Below are 22770 nucleotides of genomic sequence, written 5' to 3'. Positions count from 1 at the left end.
TTCACTAAAATAGCTTGGGAAGCTTTGAGGAAAATATAGATACCTTGACCTACCCCACACCAATTCTAAAATATCGGGGTTGGGGGGCAGGCAGTGGAGGTCTAGGCAATGTTTTTTGTTTATTTTTAAAGCTTCTTAGTTGACTTACTTTCATTTATCCTGCTTAGGAGTGACCCAGCTCTTCCCAGAACTGCCTCCTCCTGAAACTCTGGTTAGACATGTATAGGACCTTTCCATTCAGGCCTGCATTTGTTTTAACCTCATACATTCATTGTCATGTCTTTCTCCTTAAGGTCCTATATTTTGTATAATTTCCTTAAAATGGTTTTCTGATTGACTCATTCTCTATTCAGCTTTGTCTAATGTGCTGTTTAATCCTTCTATTAAATATTTGCTTATAGTCTAGTGTTTTTCCTTGTGTGAGTCATAATTTTTAGCTGAATTGTTTTTTCTTCTGTGAGAATCTCTAAGGTGTTTTGTGTTTGCTCTGCTAGACTTTCTAAGGTATCACCAGCCCCTAACATGTTCTAATGTATATGTTAATTTATTGCCTTGGAGATTCTTATACCAGAGGAAGAGAAAATTCAGAATCCAAACATTCACATTTTCCCATCAGAATCTGACCAGAGATAGGCTTCTTTTTTAAACATGTTTGAAAAATGAGATTTCGCTTTCTTTTTTTCTTGATGAGAAATTTCTAATTTTAGTTTGCTTTCACTGAGGGGCTTGGCTGTTGATATGACATTGGGAAATTTCACTTTTTTTTTGAAGTCACTTATACAGCAAAAATATTTTTGTGTTATTTGATCTAATATTTGCAAATTTCTCTTAAAGCACTAAAATTTCAAGATTTAGGTGCTCCATTCCTTGACTATAATAAAGATTCCTAGTTGATTTTGAACAAATTTGGGGAGAAAGGTTTTAGGGCTCATTTACAAAAGAGTTTTTAATCCCTGCGTGAGGTAGTTTTTCAAAGATACAGAAATTTTAAAAATCACATTGATAATGGGTAGGTGAAAGAGCCAGGCGTCCTGTTATGCTGAAGGACCTTTATGGTATTCAGTATAATCTTATCACAAAGTTTTTATGGTTCATTTAATCTAAATGTGGATTTAAAAAATAATTTCTAAAATTTGATGACTATAGTATCTCTGTTAGTAGAATATTGCTTGTTTGGTAAAGGAGTTATGTATGTACCAAACCAATTGCAGGTACACGTCTGCCCCATAGGACTATCAGAACAGTATTTTTATCATGACACTGTTGCACCAAAACTTCTGTTTGTATTATTACCTCACAAAAAGTTGATCTTTAATGTAGAACTTTTTTTTTTTTTTTTTTGAGAGGGAGGAAGGAGGGGCAGAGGGGGAGAGAGAAAAAAATCTTAAGCAGGCTCCATGCCCAGCACGGAGCCTGACTTGGTGCTCAGTCTCACAACCCTGAGATCATGACCTGAGCCAAAATTGAGTCAGATGCTTAACAGAGTGAGCCACCCAGACACCCCTTTAATGTAGAACTTTTTTAAAACTCAGTTTTCATTAGTATTAGATATTTCACTTTTGATAGAATGACTTCCCAAAAGTTTTATTTTTATTCCATTGAAATGATTCAACATTCAGTCATTATTGGGTAATAACTGATTTTTCACTGTTAGCAGATGATGATAAAACTGATATAATTTAGCTGCTGGCAAAGTTCTATTAATGGGATCAACATATTAACACCTGTTACTTTACACATGGAGAAGAAACTTCTCAAGTTAAATTAATTCAGAATTACACATTTGTGGTTTTACTGCAAAGACATCAAATGGAATTGGTGATAAGCACAGTTGTGCCTTTCCTTCTGGGAACCTGACCTGTGATCTCATGTTTGTAGGTCTTATTTTATGTCCTTTGATAATTATGAAAATGTTTTACACGTTTCTTCATGAATTGTATATTTCTCTTTTTAAATTTAATCTTAGGAATTATGGTAGAGACTATTGTGTACCCTAATACTTTTCTGTTTTCTTTAGTGACAACACTAATTTTTAACTGGGCATGTTGCCTCCCAAATTAAACAGCTACTTTTCAGTCTTCCTTATACCTAGGCGTGGTCATGTGTTTAAGTCCTGGCTAATGAGATACAAGTGGAAGTTATAGAAGTTACTTCTGGAACATCTCTACATGGTTGCAGTTTTCCTCTTTTATCATACTGCCTGCGGGAGTTCCAGCTTCCATCTTAGGTGATGAGGATGAGGGCTGCACCCTAACAGAAAGACAAGTAGAACCTGAGTCACTGATAACTTTGTATGTCACCATTCCAGATTTGGAATTTCTATAGTTAGACTTTTTACGTGAGCAGTGATTTTTTTTTTTTTAAAGCAGCCCTTATTTGAAATATATTATTTTATGCAGGACTATGATTTCAGATAAAAGTAAACAAATGAGGTGAGCCCTGTAATCATCCTGGCATTTTTTCTGGACTCTATGTAAGACTGGGGGGATCCCAGGAAAACATGGCAGAATTGCTGAGTTAAGAGACAGAGATCCAAGTTTGGGAAGGCTGAGGCAACTGGGAGCTATGGAAGCAGTGTATGGAAAAGAAGGGAGCTCTGTGAGAAAAGTGCTCCAGAAATCTCCTTTTGAATCTGTTGCCAAGTAGTAAGCCACACCTGCCTTACCAATAACAGTACACCAGCTCTAACATAAAGGCTACTACTCTAAACCTACTCTAACAAAGCTTAAAAACAAGCTCTAAAACAATTGCCTGATCTGAAAGTATCTTTTTTTCCAGAAAAGAATCTGGCACATTAAAGGAATAAAACAAATTCTAGTGCTCACAGTGTTGACTGTTCAATCAAAAATTGCCAAACATGGAAAGAACCACAAACTGTGACCCATAACCAGGAGGAAAATCAGTCAACAGAAGGAGACCTAGGTGGGGCACCTGGGTGGCTCAGTCAGTTGAGTGTCCAACTCTTGGTTTCATTTCAGGTCATGGTCTCAGGGTTGGGAGATCGAACCTCATATTGGGCTCCACACTCAGAGTGGAGTCTGCTTGGGATTCTTTCCCCCTTCATCTCCCTCCCCGTGTCTTCCTCTGCTCTTGTGCGTGCATGCGCATGCTTTCATGCGCTCTCTCCCCGCCACAAATAAATAAATAAAACCTTAAAAAAAAAAAGAGACCTAGAAGATGGCAGAGATAATGAAATTAGTAGATTTGGACTTTGAAATGGTTATTAAAAGTATGTTTAAGGATTTAAACTATTAGTGTAATAAGGAGAAAAATGGAACTTCTAAAGGTAAGAATATGTCTAAAAAACACATGGCATGGCATTAATAGCACATGTTTTCTGCGGAATAAATGATAAGTCAATTTAAAGACAGCAGTGGCGGGGGGCCTGGCTGGCTTAGTTAGTGGAGCACATGACTCTTGATCTCTGGGTTGTGAGTTCGAGCCCCACATTGAGTGGAGAGATTACTTAAAAATAAAATCCTAAATAAATAGATAGATAGATAGAAAGAAAGAAGACTAAAGCACATAGACCAAAAAGGATTGAGAAAGAAATGAACAGTCTTCAGTAAACTATAGAAAAAAATCAGGTGGTCCAAACATATGTGTAATTCAGGTCCCAGAAAGGAAGATGGGGGCAGGGAAGCATATATACCTGAAGAGATAATGACTGAAAATATTCCAAATATAGTAGAATCTATGAAGCCACATAACTAAGAAGTTCAATGAACCACAAGCAGGATAAATACAGTGAAAATCTCACCAAGGCTCATCATAATCAAATTCTTGAAAACCAGGAATGCAAAACAAATCTTAAAAGTAGCCAGAGGGAAAAAAGCCCCATTTTATTCAGTAGAACAAAGGTAAGAATGATACAAAATTTTTTGTCTAAACTGTAAGCAAGAAGACAACAGAGTAACATCTTTAAAGTGCTAAAAATAAATAAATCATCTATATCCATTTAAAGTTTCAAAAATGAAGTTAAAATCAAACTTTCTTTGAGGCATACAAGAACTGAGAGCATTCGTCAGTAACAGATGTCTGTTACATGAAATGGTGAAGGAAATTCTTCAGACTTGAGGAAAATGATACCAGGTGGAAACTTGGGTCTGTACAAAATGGTAAATATCCACAAAGTGGATATATGACTTCTCCCTCCTTTTTTTTTTTTTTTTTTTTTGGTTTGTTTTGTTTTGTAAATTTAAGATAATTGAAGGAGGATTCTGGGAATAGTGGAGTAAGAAGCACCAGGAATCTGACTCCCTACCTAGACAACAATTGCACTGACAGACTCTTTCTGTAATTTGGAACTCTGGAATCTATTGAAAGCTTGCAAGTTGTTCCAGAGGAAGACTTAGAAGGTAAATTGTGTTTTATTTTGGTCAATTTCAGCTCTTAGCACAGTAGCAGCCACCCATCCTCTGCTCTTTTTTTTTTTTTTTTTTTTTAAGATTTTATTTATTTGGGAGACAGAGAAAGAGAAAGCACGAGCCGGGGGAGGGAGGTGGGGGACTGGGTGGAGGGGGAGAGGCAGAAGCAGGCTCCCCGATGAGCAGGGAGCCCAATGCAGGGCTCCATCTCAGGACCCTGGGATCATGACTTGAGCCAAAGACACTTAACCGACTGAGCCACCCAGGTGCCCCCCAGTAGGTACGTACATGTTCCAGAAGCAGCTTATAAATAGCTTGAGGGAGCCTACATGGTTAGAAATGACCATGTCCTCTTAATTTTCAGGAATCTGTGTTCTGATTGTTAATTGCTTCTTCTGAGCGCACAGTTGCAGACAAAGAGGCAGGCAGCCATTGTCTTTGCATCTCCTCCTATTGTAGCAAACTATCCCCCCTCCTCCTATGACTTCTAGTGAATTCAAAGAGCTGGCACTCTTTCCCTCTCCCTTCATTTTTCCTCTTTCACCCTTTTTGGGAGTGAGATATTAAAGACTAAGACATTAAAAAACAACTGCGTCTATAGGGAAAATTAGAAAGTGATAGTACATGCCTGGGAAAAGGCTCAAAGAAACCAGAGAAGATCTTAAATTTACATAAACCCAAGGCTGATTCTTGGTACAGAGATAGCTTACAACAATCAAAAAACAAAAAACAGTAGCAAAAACTTAGAAGACCCTGAAGAAGGGGAAGAATCTGATTTCCAGAGTTACCACAGTCCCAAATTATTTTTTAATAAAGATTTTATTTTATTTTAAAGATTTATTTATTTTAGAGAGAGAGGGAGAGTGTGTGCCAAGTGGGTGGAGGGATAGAGGGATAGAATCTTGAAGCAGACTCCCCATTGAGCACAGAGCCCGATTTGGGGCTCAATCCCATGACCCATGCCTGAGTCAAAACCAAGAAGTCAGATGCTTAACCAACTGAGCTACCCCAGGCACCCCAATAAAGATTGCATTTTTAAGTAATCGCTTCAGCCAACATGGGGCTTGAACTTACAGTCCTGAGATCAAGAGTCAGATGCTTCACTGACTGAGCCAGCCAGGTGTTCCACCACAGCCCCAGATTTGTTGAAAAACATGAGTATAAACATCCAAGAAGCTCCAAGTAAGGTGAACTCAAGGAGACCCACATGAGACATATATAATCAAACTTTCCATAGACAAAGAATCTTGAATGCCAAAAGAGAGAATCAACTCAGCACATACAAGGGATCCTCAATAAGAATATGAGCATGTTTCTCATCAGAAACTTTGGGGACCAGAAAGCAGTGAGCCTAAAAGAATGAAGATTTAATTTTGTTTTTTAGTCCTGTGTTTGGCAAAACTGTCCTTCAAAAGTGTCTTTGTTTGTGTTTTAGTTTAAATAAATTTGATTTAAAAAAATAAATTAGATCATTTATGTGTAACACACTTGACTCTAAAGTCCAATCACAGATTAAGAAAAAAAAAGAGGGCTGCCTGGCTGTCTCGATTTGTGGAATGTGTGACTTCTGATCTTGGGGTTGTGAGTTCAAGCCCCATGTTCGAGGTAGAGGTCCTAAGGGGCACCTGGGTGGCTCAGTTGGTTAAGCATCTGCCTTTGGCTCAGGTCATAATCCCACAGTCCTGGATTGAGCCCCATGTTGGGCTCCCTGCTCATTGGGGAGTCTGCTTCTCCCTCTCCCCCCTCCCCATTCTCTTTTTGCCCCTCCCCCCACTCATGTGCACACACGTGCCCTCTCTCTCTCACTCTCAAATAAGTAAAGTCTTAAAAAAGATGTGTGTATACACACACATACATACACATATGGAATGGAATGTTTTTCAGCCATAAAAAAAGAATGAAATATTGCCATTTGCAATGACGTGGATGGTGCTAGAGAGTATTATGCTAAGCAAGATAGAAAACAAGAAATACCGTATGATATCCCACCAACAGTGCATGATGGTTCCTTTTTCTGCACATTGTCACCAACACCTATTCTTTCTTGTGTTACTGATTTTAGCCATTCTGACAGGTGTGAGGTGATATCCCATTGTAGTTTTGATTTGCATTTCCCTGATGGTAAGTGATGATGAGCATCTTTTCATCTGTTGACCATCTGCATGTCTTCCTTGGAAGAAATGTCTGTTCATGTCTTCTCATTTTTTAATTGGATTATTTGTTTGTTGGGTGTTGAGCTTTATAAGTTCTTTATATATTTTGGATACTAACCCTTTATTGGATATGTCATTTGTAAATAACTTCTCTCATTTCGTAGGCTGTCTTTTAGTTTTGTTGATTGTTTACTTTGCTGTGCAGAAGCTTGATTTTGCTGTAGTACCAATAATTTATTTTTTCTTTTGTTTCCTATGCCTCATTAGACATACCTAGAAAGAATTTGCTACAGCCGATATCCAAGAAGTTACTGTCTGTGTTCTCTTCTAGGATTTTTATGGTTTCAGGCCTCACATTTAGGTCTTTAATCCGTTTTGACTTTATTTTTGTGTGTTGTGAAAGAAAGTGGGCCAGTTTCATCCTTTTGCATGTTGCTGTCCAGTTCTCCCAACACCATTTGTTGAAGAGACTCTTTTTTTCCCATTGGATATTCTTTCCTGCTTTGTCAAAGATTAATTGACCATATGGTTGTGGGTGTATTTCTGGGTTTTCTTTCTGTTCCAATGATCTGTATGTCGGTTTTTGTGCCAGTACCATAGTGTTTTCATTACTACAGCTTTGTAATATAACTTGAAGTCTGGAATTGTGGTATCTCCAGCTTTACTTTTCTTTTTCAAGATTGCTTTGGCTGTTTGGGGTCTTTGGTGGTTCCATACCAGATTTTAGAGGATTGTTTGTTTTAGTTCTATGAAAACTGCTGTTGGTATTTTGATAGGGATTGCATTAAATGTGTAGATTGCTTTGGGTAGTGTAGACATTTTAACAGTATTTGTTCTTCCAGTCTGTGAGCATGGAATGTTTTCCCATTTCTTTGTGTTCCCTTCCATTTCTTTCATCAGTGTTTTATAGTTTTCAAAGTACAGGTCTTTCACAAGAGCTGCATTTTTAAAAATGTTATTAATATAAAAACTAGCATGTGACTTATTTGTAGCTCTACATTTTTTCCCATGTAATTTAGGAGACTAATGCATTTAAAAGAATTTTTAGTTCGTGTTTTGGGGCACACGTGTATAAGATTATAGTATTGTAACATCAGCAACAGAAAAGGTTGGGGATAGAGGTGTAAAGGAACAGAGTTTTTGTATGTTACTGAAGATAAGCTGGCATAAATTCAGATTAGAGTGTTACAACTTGAAGATATGAAGTATAATCCCCATGATAACTACAAAGAAAATAGCTGTAGAATATGCACAAAAGGAAGTGAGAGTACTTGAAGTCATAGAGACAGGGAGTAGAATGGTGGTTGCAGGGGCTGGAGGAAGAGGGAAATAGAAGGAGTTACTGTTTAATGAGTATAGAATTTCAGTTTTATGTGATGAAAAGAGTTACTGAAATGGATGGTGATGATAGCTGCACAACATTATGAATGTGTTTAATACTACTTAATTCTACATTTGAAAATGGTTAGGATAGTGAATTTTGCTATGTGATTTTACTACAGTAAAAAGAAGGAAAGAAAGGGGAAAAAAGTATAGATTCCTCTTTATGGAAAGGTCTCCCAAGATACATTAAGTGTTGGGGTGCCTGGGTGGCTCAGTTGGTTAGGCGTCTGCCTTTGGCTTGGGTCATGATCCCAGGGTCTTAGGGTTGGGCCCCACGTCGGGCTCCCTGCTCGGTGGGGAATCTTAAAAAAAAAAAAAAGATACGTTAAGGGATGCCTGGGTGGCTCAGTCGGTTAAGCATCTGCCTTTGGCTCAAGTCGTGATCCCGGGGTCCTGGGATCGAGTCCCGCATCGGGAGCCTGCTTCTCCCTCTGCCTGCCGCTTCCCCTGCTTGTGTGCGTGCTCCCTCTGACAAATAAATAAATAAAATCTTAAAAAAAAAAAAAAGATTAAGTGTATAAAACATGATGTAAAAAGAAAAAAAGATAATTGACTATTTAAAGCAAGATAATAGTAATATATTTGGGGGTTATAGCATATGTGAAAAGTAAAATAAAAGACGGTAACACAAAGGTTTTGATGAGGGAAATAGACATATACTTTGAAAAGTTCTTACATTATACCTAGGTTTTACCATTTGAAGGTGGACTGTGGCAAGTTCAAGATGCATATTGATGATTTATCCCCAGTGCAGTCACTTAAACAAAAGTAAACAAAGAGTATAAAGATTCTAGTTAAAAAACAGATTAGGGGCGCCTGGGTGGCTCAGATGGTTAAGCGTCTGCCTTCAGCTCAGGTCATGATCCCAGGGTCCTGGGATTGAGCCCCACATCGGGCTCCTGGCTTAGCAGGGAGTCTGCTTCTCCCTCTTCCTCTCCCTCTCCCACTGCTCATGCTCTCTCTCTCTCTGTATCTCTGTGTCTCAAATGAATAAATAAAATCTTTAAAAATATATATATTTTTTATAAAAAAGCAGAGATTATCTGCCTTTTATGTTTATATGTTTCATTTATGCATGACATAGTACCTTTTCTTGAAAAATTGATTCCTTTATTATGAAATGTCTCCTCATCCCTGGTAATATTCCCTTTCCTGAGGTCTGCTTTATTCAATACCAGTACAGCCACTCAGCTCTGTTGTGCTTCCTGTTTACATACTTATCTTCTTCCATTCCTTTTACTTTGAACCTGAGATTTTATATTTAAAATGAATTTCTTCTGGGACACTTGGCTGGCTCAGTCAGTAGAGCATGTGATTCTTGGTCTTGGGGTTGTGAGTTCAAGCCCCACATTGGGTGTAGAGATTACCTAAAAATAAAACTTTTTTAAAAAATGGATTTCTGGGGCGCCTGAGTGGCTCAGTCGTTAAGCGTCTGCCTTCGGCTCAGGTCATGATCCCAGGGTCCTGGGATCAAGCCCCACATCGGGCTCCCTGCTCCGCGGGAAGCCTGCTTCTCCCTCTCCCACTCCCCCTGCTTGTGTTCCCTCTTTCACTGTGTCTTTCTGTCAAATAAATAAAATCTTTAAAAAAAAAAAATGGATTTCTTCTTCATATCATATAATTGCGTCTTGCTTTTATCAGACTGATAAACTCTACCTTTTATTTGGAATCTTTTGCCATTTCCACTTAATAAAATTATTTGACCTGGTTGGTTCTGAGCCTGCCATCTTGCTATTTGTTTTGTATTTGTCCCATTTATTCTTTGTTTCCTAGCTTTCTTTAGGCCATTTTTTTAATATTTATTATTTATCATTTTGTGTTCCATTGTATTTATTTGTATTTCTTGGTAAGTGTATATATACCTTGAAAAAATATGTATAATTTTAATATATAATAATATATAAAAATATGTAAAGTATATATGATTTTTATTTGCAATATATATAATTTTATATATAGCATGATTTTTATTTATAATATATCATTTTTATTTATAATCAATATATAAATATATAAATTGTTATATATATACACACTTAATTACAGAGCTTCAAAATATATAAAATGAAAGCTTATAGAACTAAATAAATAGACAAATTCACAGTTATAGCTGGAGATTTCAAAACTTCTATCTCAGTAATTGGTAGCATAGTAAATAGAAAATCAGGACACAGAAGAGGGGTTGACAGACTGTGACATGTGGGCCAAATCTGTCTTATTTGCCCATTTTTATATTCCGTGTGACCTAAGACTGATTTTTACATTTTTAAATTGTGAAAAAAATAAAGAACAATATTCTGAGATACATGAAGCTTATATGAAATAGAAATTTCAGTGTTTATACATAAAACTTTATTTGAACCCAGGCACACTCCTTTATGTGTAGTGGTAGCATGGTGCTTCCATGCTACCACTGTAGAGTTAAATAGATGCAACAGAGATTATATGTCTCACAAAACCTAAAATATTTATGTAGCCCTTTAAGAAAAAGTTTGTACATCCCCTAATATAGACGTTTTGAACACTAATAACCAGCTTGTTTTAATTGACAATGGAACGGTTTCTGTAACACTATTAGAATACACATTTTTTTAAGTTCACATGAAATAGTCACCAAGATAGGCTATATTTGGATCCTAAAACAAGTCTCAGTGAAGGTGAATGCATTAAAATTATATAGGGTTAGTTCTCTTACTTCATTAAAATTATATTAGAAATCAAAAAAGTATAATCCTCAATATATGGGGGAAATTTTCCAAATTACTTATAGAAAAGGTAACACTTAACCCATGGATCAAATATGTCACAAAGGAAATTAGAAAATATTTTGAATTGAATTAAAATGAAAACAGAATTTACTAAACTTTGAAGGGTGCAGCTAGAACTGTTCTTAGAAGGAAACTTAATAGCTTTAAATGTTTATATTAGAAAAGAAAAAGGTATAAAATGAATTATCTACGCTTCTAAGCATAACAGAGAAAAGCAAGTGAAACTCCCAAGTAAATAGGATGAAAATATTAAATATGAGGAGCTTAGATTAAGGACATAGAAAACAAGCAGTAGAGAAAAAATCATGAAACCAATAGTTTTTTTTTTTATAGGTCAATAAAATTGATAAACTTCTAGGTTTATCAATGAGAGAAATTACCAACATCAAGAATGCTTCTATACATTAAAAGGCTAGTGTTACAGACTGAATGTATACCTCCCAAATTCATGTGTGTAAGGCCCAGTCTTCAATGTGATGGTATATGGAAATGGGGCCTTGGAGTTGGAGCCCTCATAATGGAATTAGTGTCCTTACAAAGAGATACCGGAGAGCTTGCTCTTGCCTCCATCCCTGCCATGTGAGGACACTGAAAAGGTGCCTTGTCTATAAGCCAGGAAAAGAGTCCTCATTAGAAATTGAAATGCTGGGCGCCTGGATGGCTCAGTTGGTTGGGTGACTGCCTTCGGCTCAGGTCATGATCTGGAGTCCCGGGATCAAGTCCCGCATCGGGCTCCCTGCTCAGCAGGGAGTCTGCTTCTCCCTCTGACCCTCCTCCCTCTCGTGCTCTCTGTCTCTCATTCTCTCTTGCAAATAAATAAAATCTTAAAAAAAAAAAAAAGAAAAGAAAAGAAAGTGAAATGCTGGCACCTTAATTTTGTGTTTTTGTTTTTTAAAGATTTTATTTATTTATTTGACAGAGAGAGCGAGAGAGGGAACACAAGCAGGGGGAGTGGGAGAGGGAGAAGCAGGCCTCCTGTAGAGCCGGGAGCCCGATGGCAGGGCTCAATCCCAGGACTCTGGGATCATGACCTAAGCCGAAGGCAGACACTTAAAGACTGAGCCACCCAGGCGCCCCTGGCACCTTAATTTAGGACTTCTAATCTCCAGAACTATGAGAAAGTAAATTTCTATTGTTAAACCACCCTGTCTGTTGTATTTGGTTATAGTATCTTAAGCAGGCTAAGACAGAGATTAAGAAAATATTATGAACAATTTAAAGCCAGTAAAATGAATGAACAGGCATTCATTCAGGTTAGAAGTGGACAAATTCCTTGAAAAATACAAAGTACCACAACTGATGCAAAATGGCTAGAAAACCCAAATAACTCTATACCTGTTTTAAAAAATCAAATTGAGAAAGAAAGTTAAGACCTAATGGCTTTATTTAAGGAAATAATAATACAAGTGTTATACAAATTCTTTCAGAATATAGAAGAGAAGAACACTGTTTAATTTATTTTATGGAGTTAGTATTACCCTTGATAACAGGAGGGGGAAGAAAACTACAGATTAATATCCCTCATGAAATTGGACCCAAAAATAATATTTAGAATGCATTAAATTAAATTCAGCTGTATATCTATGGAAAGGAGATCATATATCATGACCAAGCCAGAATTATTCCAAAAATACAAAGTGGTTTACCTTTTGAAAATTAGTGCAACATACTCTATTAACAGAATAAAGAGAAAAACTTTATGATCATCTTAATATATCCTGCGATGACATTTGAAAAATTCAGTTTTTATTTATGATAAACAAGACCTTCAGCCACCTAGGAATAGAAGGGAACGTGTTTACCCTGATAAAGGCATGAAACTACATCATACTTAATGGTGTAAGGGAATCCTATCCGCTGAAATCCACTGTGATGCAAGTATGTCCGATCTCATTATTTCTGTTCAACTTTGTACAAGAAGTTCTAGCCAGGTCAATAAAACTAGAATAAGAAATAAAAGGCAGGGACGCCTGGGTGGCTTAGTCAGTTAAACGTCTGTCTTCAGCTCAGGTCATGATCTCAGGGTCCTGGGATCAAGTCCCACATTGGGCCCCTTGTTCAGCGGGGAGTCTGCTTCTCCCTCTGCCTGCTCTGCCTGCCGTTCCCCCGCTTGTGCTCTCTCTCTCTCTCTTTCTGACAAATAAATAAAATATTAAAAAGAAAAATAAAAGGCATACATGTTGGAAAGTAAGGAATAAAGCTGTATATGTAGGAAATTCTAAAGAATTACTAAGGTTGCAGGATACAGGGTCAGGAATATGTGTAAGACCATTACACTGAAAACCACAGAACATTGTTAAGGGAAATTAAAGAAGGCCTAAATAAATGCAGAGAGAAATAATGAGGTATATGTTTTGGATGACTCAAAACTGTATGATGTGTACCTGTATGATGTGTACCCAGATAAGTACCTGATTTCAAGAATGGCTATAAAGGGGCTGGCTCGGTCAGAAGAGCATGTGACTTTTGATCTCCAGGTTGTGAGTTCAAGCTCCACTTTGGGTGTAGAAATTACTAAAAAAAAAAAAAAAAAAAAAAATGAACAATTTAAAAAAGAAAAAAGAATTGCTCTAAAGCTATAGTAATCAAGACAGTATGGTAGTGTCATATGGTACATGTTTAGCTTGAGGAGGTGGGGGTTTTGGAGGGAGGACCGACTACAAAGGAGCACCAGGGAACTTTTGGAGATGGTGGAAATGTTCTGTATCTTGATTTTTGCCATCATATGGGTATATACATTTGTCAAAAGTTGTCATACTGCATTTAAAATGTAGGTGGATTTTATTATATCTAAAGTATAACCTAACAAAGTTGCATTTTTAAAAAGATCCATATTGGGGGCTCCTGGGTGGCTCAGTCGGTTAAGCGTCTGCCTTCAATTCAGGTTATGATCTCAGGTTCCTGAGATCGAGCCCTGCATCCAGCTCTCTGCTCAGCGGGGAGCCTACTTCTCCCTCTCCCTCTGCTGCTCCCCCTGCTTGCGCTCTCTCTCTCTCTCTGTCAAATAAATAAATAATGTTTAAAAAAAATAAAAAGATCCATATTTCTAGGATAGTTTTCTTGGTGGATTTCTCCAGTTTTGAGATGGGAATATATGAATTTTAAACTTCTGGAGTCTGCTGGCTGCCCGGGCCACAGCAGATGAAGCTGCTTCAGGATGAGGTGGCAGATGGGAGTGAGCACAGGTGGCCAAGGCAAAGTCGTGGCGGGAGAATAATGATGAATGGAGCAGCCGGACCCTCGCACATGGACTGTTGCGAGCGGGTTCTCACGTTAGGCGAGAGTTTCGAGAAGCAGCCACGCTGCACGTTCCACACTGTACACTATGACTTCAAACCTGCTTCTGTTTCTATTGACACTTCTGTGAAGGAGAGCTTACAGTCAGCAAAGGTGAACAGGTGACAATAACTGTGCCAGATATAGAGGGTTCAACTCCACCAGTAACTGTTTTCAAAGGTTCAGAGAAACCTTACTTAAAGGAATGCATTTTAATTATTAACCATGACACTGGAGAATGCCAACTGGAAAAACTCAGCAGCCACATCACTGTAAAAAGAACAAGAGTTGAAGGAAGTCGTTAACTTCAGTATCGTTGAGAGCAATGGCAGCAAAAAATGCGGACTTCAGCTAGGACTCCCCATCTTGTGAAACAGTCTCCATCTGAAGACAAATGTCCCCAGCATCACCAGTGGATGATACTGAGAGAGAACTGAAGGCAGAAGCTAGTCTGATGGGCCAGATGAGTAGTTGTGATAGTTCATTGGATTCCAAAAGTTCATCATCTTCAAGTAGTGAGGATAGTTCCAGTGATTCAGACGATGAAGAGTGCAGATCCTCTCCTTCTGATCCAGGGAATTATATCTCAGGACATCCTGCCATGTCTGCCATGCCACATTGCAGGATTCCTGATACGGATGCCGGCCAGAATAGATCTCATGACAACAGTGGCCTTCTGATGAGTACTTTAAGAAATGATTTGCAGCTGAGTGAATCAGGAAGTGGCAGTGATGACTGAAGAAACATTCAGCTATAAATATAAAATTTGTAAGATGTGATTATTTTATATTAAGAATCAAGATTCCTAATACTGAAGAAAATGTGTCTTAACTTTTGATGATAAAATAAATTAAATTTGGTTCAGAATTTTCAGTTGATGTTATATTTTTGGCCTTTTTAAAGTACCAGCATTTCCATTTATTAGGCTTTACAGATGAGAAAACAGACGTTAGGTAACTTGCCCACATATTGTTAGTTAACAAGTAGCAGATCAGGTGTTCTAGAGTTCAAGTTCAATGCTCTGTTTTAAAACACTGCTGTCGGGGCACCTGGGTGGCTCAGTCATTAAGCGTCTGCCTTCGGCTCAGGTCATGATCCCGGGATCCTGGGATCGAGTCCCACATCGGGCTCCCTGCTCAGCGGGAAGCCTGCTTCTCCCTCTCCCACTCCCCCTGCTTGTGTTCCTGCTCTCGCTCTCGCTCTCTCTCTCTGTCAAATAAATAAATAAATAATCTTAAAAAACAAAACAAAACAAAAACACTGCTATCTCCCAATTGTGAAATGTCACAACAACTGATTTATAATAAATGCCCATGGTTTAAAAAAAAAAGAAAAAGACTCTTCTACTTATTTTCTTTGGAACCTGACTAATATGTAGCAGGCATTCAGTAGTTTTCAATATATTGTTTAATAAAATCAAGATTTTTTACAAGCTAAGTATTTTGAATGCTCATTTTCATAATAAAATTTTTGGAAAGTCTCTAATGTATTTTGTACAGAGTAATTCTTCAAAGTCATGTATTTAATACATTAGAATTTCCTTGTTTCCTGTTGACATTTAGTAAATTATGGCCATGTGATTGCTTATATATTTTCCATTTTCAGATTATTATATTCATCAAGTCTTTGGCTATAACCTTTTCTGGGGTCATCTAGATGAGTAGTTCTTAGATTTTTAAATTTCATAGAATAATAAAATTTTTAGTTAATTTTGGGCAATGTCTTAAATTTTGCTAAGTAAGCACATCAAGAGAAAAAAGTCACTGTCACCTACAGTCTTCATTTTAATACCAAAAAGGTAGAAAGAACATCACTTCCAGGTAAAATAGTCCTTCCTAAGAAAATCAAGACATATTATTGATTACTATATGCTAGGCATTATACCTAGTATTTAAAGATTTTTTATTTGAGAGACAGAGAAAGTTGGAGCAAGAGTGCGAGCAAGAGCATGAGCAGGGGGAGGGGCAGAAGGAGAGGAAGAAGCAGACTCCCTGCTGAGCAGGGTGCCTGATGTGGGGCTCCATCCCAGAACCGTGGGATCATGACCTGAGCGGAAGGCAGATGCTTAACTGACTGAGCGACCCAGGTGCCCCTACATCTAGTATTTAAATATGTTATCTAATTTAATTTTCAAAATAGCCCTGTTATTATATTGATTTGACTGGAAAAGAATTTGAGGCTCAGTTATATCAGGTAACTTGGTTAGAACAGGTTGATTTAATAGCACATGTTCTTAACATAGTTCAGGCACTTTTATAATTCAGAACAATTAGCCTAAAATGGTGGGTTTCTATAATTGTGGGTTTCTTTTTTTTTTTTTTAAGATCTTATTTATTTATTTGAAAGACAGGGAGCACACGCACAAGCCGGGGGGAGAGGCAGAGGGAGAAGCAGGCTCCCCGCCAAGCAAGGAGCCTGACGTAGGGCTTGATCCCAGAACCCTAGGATCATGACCTGAGCCAAAGGCAGACACTTAACCGGCTGAGCCACCCAGGCACCCCTAATGCATATTTCTCGATAAAAATTTGTTACCATAGTGTTGTTGTTGTTGTTGTTTTTAAGATTTTATTATTTATTTGACAGCACAAGTAGGCAGAGCGGCAGGCAGAGGGAAAGGGAGAAGCAGGCTCTCCGCCGAACAGGGAGCCCAATGCGGGGCTAGACCCCAGAACCCTGAGATCATGACCTGAGCCGAAGGCAGATGTTTAACCAACTGAGCCATCCAGGCGCCCCTTACCATAGGTCTTTATTTGATAGTCTAACACGAGCTCAAATAGCATATATAGGCATTCATTTTTACTCCACAGGTAATGATTAAAACCTCTGTTAAAGAAACAACCTTCTAAATGTTCATTTGTTTTGGAGTATTCTGGGTAAATTGATAAAATCCTGTTGGTTTTAGGATGTTTTTCCAGTTTTTTAACACCTTGTGCTGGTTAAGAAAGCACAAGATGGTAGTATTGTTGTCTGGCCATCTAGGCCTACCAGGAGGGTGCAAAAAGGCACACCCCGTGCCCTTTCACTCCTATCTAGAACATGATATGTAGGGTTCTGATGTAGTGACAGTGTTACCATTATAATCCATATAAATATGCACATACTTTGAAAATTTATGTCGGTGTCAGGTTGCTTGCTTTTTTCTAGGAATGGTAAGACATTTTGAGATTTTTGTGCTAAAAAATATGACCTTTAAACTTTAGTTTGAATGACACTTTTTACACTTGCTAACTATGTACAAAATCATTTATTCTCTGGACCTGTCTTTTCATCTGTTAAAATTAGTAAGATTTATCTCAGGTATATTGTCAACTCAAATGAGGCAGGATAAGTGAAAACTAGAAACTAAGGGACATTTTAGGTGGTTGGAAGCCCATCAGGGTGTTTAAAGCAGAATAGTGATGTGATAACGCTATTTTAGTTTGGTTGGTAAGATGTTGGATCTGAGTGACGGTAGAGGGGGAGTAAGGCTAGAGGAAGGCAGAATAGAAGGGGAAGATCATAGGTGAACTTAATGACATCGAGAGTGGACGTGAAAAATGTAATCAGTCATTTTGGAGGGAAAAATCAGTATTTCTGGGTGATTGAGAGGAGGGAGAAGAATCTCTTGCCTCCCAGATTTATTTGCGGTAAATATTTGACTGCCTGTTACTTGCAGTCTTGCTGGGCATTGCTGTATACAGGCACAGCCGCTAAGGCCCTATAGGAATTGATAGTCTTTGGGGTCTGTGTAGGATGCTGCCTGCATTCATGAGCAGAACATTTGGGAGTGAGTGCTGGTTTGCATTATTAAGTCAACCTACCTACTTGTAAGCAAGTTGAGTTCTGTGCCATAGATATGGGTACAGAATATGGCCATATAATTTTTATGTGGTCTTCATGTTGTTTGCAAAGTTCCATTAATGTTTGGGAAAATGATAATTTTAGGCATTTGGAAAGATTGTATTTTACTCCTAATAGTGCTGAGTATGTAATGAAACTCAGGGCTTTCAGATAATTTGCATTCATTCAGTCATACGTGGTGCTATTTTTAGGGAAAAACATTTCTGAATCTATGTACATAAATTTGAGTATTCATTACAGGCTTGTCAGTTCTAGTTATTGTCAGTGTTAAAAGGATTTAAATAAAATTTAGCTGTAAACTGGGCTAATGGATTTCTTTATTGTGCAGCAGTGGTTCTCAAACTTCAGATTGCATCGAAATCATCTGGAGGGCTTGTTAAAACATAGGTTACTGGGTCCCACCCCAAGCTTCTGATTTAGTAGGTCTGGGGTAGGGCTGAGAATTTGCATTTCTAACAAGATGATGCTTATGTTAAGACCTACTGTTACATAATTAGTAGTAAGATTATATTAGGAAATCACAGTTTAGCTTCTAAAAAAACGCTTCATGAAAAGATTAGTAAAAAATACATAATGCCTAAGAAATAAACTTAATTTGATACAGCTCAAATCCAAATCCCCTCAGGATGTAGTAAATATAAAATTTCTTTTATAATCTTTACTAAAAGTTATTCTTATTTATTTAGCACTAGAACTAATAATTAGGAAAATATCTTTAAAAATACATTAGAGGGGCGCCTGGGTGGCTCAGTCGTTAAGTGTCTGCCTTCGGCTTGGGTCATGATCCCAGGGTCCTAGGATCAAGCCCTGCATCGGGCTCCCTGCTCCGCGGGAGGCCTGCTTCTCCTTCTCCCTCTCCCCCTGCTTGTGTTCCCTCTCTTGCTGTGTCTCTCTCTGTCAAATAAATAAATAAAATCTTTTAAAAAAAATAAAAATACACTAGAGACCTAAACATTGTTCTCTACTCACAACAAATAGTTGACTCTTTAGAGGTAGTATTTAGAGGTATGAGATACCTCTAAAAACTTAATTTATCCAGTGCTTTTCCTTGAAGTTAAAAATCAGACTTGAATTTTTAACAAATTTAATACTTGCAGTGAAAAAACAAAACAGCCATTCATTGAAGGTGGATGGTTTGTTTTCCACTTTGCTTCTCTTCCCTGATCAGCCCCATAGTGTCCTGAATTTCAAAAACTAAAACTATTGGAGGATGAAACATGACAATAGGGTTAATGTAGTATGTCAACCTAAAGTAGTTTCAGTAATTTCAAAAAATCTTATATTTTTTTAGCTAATGGGAATGACAACAAGAAATTTAAAGGAGATAGACCTCCCTGTTCGCCTTCCCGTGTTCTCCATCTTCGCAAAATTCCAAGTGATGTCACCGAAGCAGAGGTCATATCATTAGGTCTACCATTTGGCAAAGTTACTAATCTTTTGATGTTGAAAGGAAAAAGCCAGGTATGTAATGTTTAAAGATTGAACCACAGTGATTATCTCTGGATATTAGTGTTAAAGATGACTTTATTTTCTTGAACTTTTCTGTGTTTTCTAAATTTCATTTGCTTTACATAAGTAGTTTTTTCAGTAGAATTTTTTGTGTGCGTGACAGGAAGCAAGAAACAAAAATATTAACACAGGACATAGAATTATCTCTTATTCCAGTGACTTGTCCTTTTCTTCCTTAACAAAAAACATTTTATATTCTTAATTACAAAATAGTTTATGAAAATATCCTTTGGTTATCAGAAGACCAAGACAGAGAGAGAGGATATGAATTATACCTTATTTGGCAATTAAAGAATATTTAAGTTTTCCAAAATCTTTATAGAAATGTATAGTATATTTTAGTTTTAGAATTAACATATATTTTCTTTAATAATTCCAAAGAGACTGTTAGAAGTTTTTCATTTCAGAAGTTAATAGGTTTTTCTTAAGACGAATAAGGAAACTTGCTTTTGTGGTGACCATGACAAAAATACAATACTTTTTATGTTAACTTGAACAATTAATCTGCTTTCTTGTTCCAGCTTAGACCCCAGTAGGATGAATTCTTTAGTTCTTTCCCAGTTTTTGGTCGTCCTGAAAACCTTTATACTGAGCATTGCTATAAGAGGAGGACAACAGATTTAGGCCCTAGATATTGTGTAATACAGTGTGATAAATCCCTATTTCTTAGAATTTTCATAAATAAGTTTAAGATACATTATAAATAGATTTATAAATAGATTGATACGTGTTGGATATGAAAGAGATTGGAAGATTCTGGCCCTTTAGTAAACTAAATAAACATTCCCATTTAATTCAGATGAAGTTATTTAAATCTGGAGAGGTTAGATAACATGTCTTAGTATTCAACTTTTGTTGTGTTTACACATTTATCGTACATCTTTTGGAGATAGTACATGCACTTGGATCTTTATTTTAATTCAGTTGCCACTATTGAGAATAGTGTGGTTTGCGTAGTTTTAAAAGAGCCAACTTGGCCAAGTCTAATGGCTGTGAGATTTATCATGTACAGTATCATGTTTCATGTAGTGTATCCTGTACATTCTGTCAAATGGTTATGAGGGGCAGCAGGCAACATCACACTTTGTCTCTGCCATTGGTTCTGGATTTATTATTTATCTGTGTGCTGACTGTTAGGTTAATTGCTTATCTTTGGATCATAAATCCTGTTTAGAAAATATTTTGTTAGTAATATACTTTAGCAAGAGAGTGTCATGTGAGCCATTAGAACTACTTGTAGGTGTAATCTCTCTTATGTTACTTAGAGGTAGAGTGTTGAGGGCGTGGGGGATATTTGCACCAGCCTTTCTGTGAGTAGCGACTTTTGGTTTTTTCTCCACCCCCCTACTATGGAAATGGATTTCTCTGGATACTTTGGGAAAACCTAAATAATTCCTTTACTGGGCTCCATGTGGAAAAATTTATTTTTACGGATGAATTTTTAGGTTGTATATACTTTCAGGAAAAATTTTCTGTAACAAAAATCATGTATTCCAAAGACGTTTAGCTTTTCTTTTGTGTGACTGTTAGACATTGAGTTTAGTTCTTTGCATTTATGAAGGAGTTTTCAAAAAGATACTCTTCCCTCCATATAGTGAATATTATTAGCAAACAGTGTACAACTTCTTTGTTGAAAAGATGATTAAAAACCAGATAGGAAGTATCGCTATAGCTATTTTGGTTACCTTGGTCATTTTTAACCTCTTAGAAAAACTAGTAAAAGTATATTACTGATATATTTGGATAGTGGTTTTAAATTGCATTGTGGACATTTATTCCTTGAAGATAGTGGAATTTTATCTGTTGTGGATTAATTAATTAATGATATTTGATCGACTGTCATGTGGCTAACATTATTACCTCATAGAATATTGTTAGTTCATTAAAGCATTTAATTGATTCACTTGTGACATTTGATTGATACAGTTAAGCATCACATTTAACATTTGTCAAGTTAGTATTCCTTTACTGGAATATTTGCCAAATAGAAACATTTAGCAAGTAATATAACTATAAACAAATAAATTGTTTTATAGATATTTGCCATTTTCTGTGTTCAGGAAATTTTGTCGTTAATAAATACATATTTTTATAAATAAATTGTAAATGTTTTATGCATAATTTGAAGTGGTTACTGTACACTTGCTCTGTTGTAGTGAAAAAGAATTGTCTAGAAATTTGCATTGATTGGGATCAGGGGTTCTTCCTGCATTTTAAATTTGAGATGTTCTTACAGGTAGTTCTGAGGGGTCAGAATGGTTACTATTTCATCTTCCTAACTAACCATTAAGATAGGGTGGCAAAACCTGTCACAGAAGTTTCAGGAGTTTTAATAGCCAGTAGAAGCCATATATAGAAGAAGACATAAGTCCCAAGGATCTTCTTCCATCTCAGCTCTTCCTGTATTATTTTTCAAATATCTGATACTGGTACAATGATTACAGATATTAAAAGATGAAATTCAGTTGAGTAAATTTTAAAGATTTTATTGGCTCTATTCAGCAGTTCATGAATTGGGCAGCATCCCATCTAGCAGATGGAAAGGAGCTATGAAGAACAGTGCAAAATGAAAGACTTTTATAGGCAGAATAGGGTGAGACAAGGAAGTTACTAGCAGAGTGAATTCTGTCAGGCAAGGTCACCTTCCTTTAGGGATGGTGGGGGTCTGTCAGGCAGATAACCTCACTAGTGCTGACCAGGTAATTCCAGATGGATTGGTTTAAGATTCCACTCTGGGGAGAGGTTGAAACTGCTCGGTATTAAGTCTTGGTTTGGTGACTTTGGCTTAGTACAGGTGACATCATTTTGGGCCTGATGTCTCTCAATTTTTTTTTTTTTAAGATTTTATTTATTTGTCAGAAAGAGAGAGTGGGAGCGCGCGCAAGCAGGGGGAGCGGCAGGCAGAGGGAGAAGCCAGCTCCCCGCCGAGCAAGGAGCCCGCTGTGGGACTAGATCCCAGGACCCTGGGATCATGACCTGAGCCGAAGGCAGATGCTTAACCGACTGAGCCACCCAGGCGTCCTTCTGTATTTTTTAACACAGATCTCAAAAAAAGTCACTTGAATAACTCAAATCAATATTGACTTAATGTAGGAAGTTCTCCCATTTCCCTAATTTGAACAATTGAGCCTTTGCACATGAATGCTCTTTTTAATTGCATCATAAACTTAATTGTAACATAAACTTAATTGTATCATAAACAGCTGTTTAGTAGAAGGTAAAGGAGAGCAAATCATTATGCCCTACCCCCACCACTCCCCCGCATCTTGGAGAAGTTTTTGTTTAGGAAAGAGCCATTAAATCCAACCCCTGAAAGCATCCATTTACAGTGCTGATTCTCACCTTTATTTTTGCCTTTTTAATTATTTCTAGATTTTAGAAAAACAGAAAAAAGAAGAAAACCAAAAACCACATGAAATCATTTATTCACCTGGCAAATTTCCCAGTCCCAAGTCCTTTATTGAACCCAATTTT

At 37.1% G+C, this 22770-nt stretch overlaps 1 protein-coding gene and 1 pseudogene across 12 annotated transcripts in view; both read left to right on the top strand.

Annotated features, from left to right (window-relative positions):
• The window catches only part of PTBP3 (polypyrimidine tract binding protein 3), a 125902-nt gene that overhangs the window by 43456 nt on the left and 59676 nt on the right, over positions 1–22770 (top strand). For 7 of the 11 annotated variants that reach the window (XM_064579195.1, XM_054509351.2, XM_045882931.3 and 4 more), the window contains one exon: positions 19079–19248. The exons of 2 other annotated variants lie outside the window; for them this stretch is intronic. In XM_064579195.1, coding sequence (XP_064435265.1) covers positions 19079–19248 — 170 coding nt within the window. Of the gene's footprint in view, positions 1–4203; positions 4359–19078; positions 19249–22770 lie in introns of all 11 variants that reach the window. 2 more of the 11 variants (XM_054509353.2, XM_054509352.2) reach the window with 1 other exon arrangement.
• LOC129046058 (ELL-associated factor 2-like) lies at positions 4449–16329 on the top strand (annotated as a pseudogene). The gene has a single exon (XR_008506769.2). The product of XR_008506769.2 is annotated as an ELL-associated factor 2-like (transcript).

This window comes from Mirounga angustirostris, unplaced genomic scaffold (genome assembly GCF_029215605.1).
Source record: "Mirounga angustirostris isolate CCGP_5_RB_7025 unplaced genomic scaffold, mMirAng1.0.hap1 SCAF_15, whole genome shotgun sequence".
Classification (NCBI taxonomy): domain Eukaryota; kingdom Metazoa; phylum Chordata; class Mammalia; order Carnivora; family Phocidae; genus Mirounga; species Mirounga angustirostris.
The sequence above is the reverse complement of the archived record's forward strand: the minus strand, read 5'-3'. Positions and strand labels throughout refer to the sequence as shown.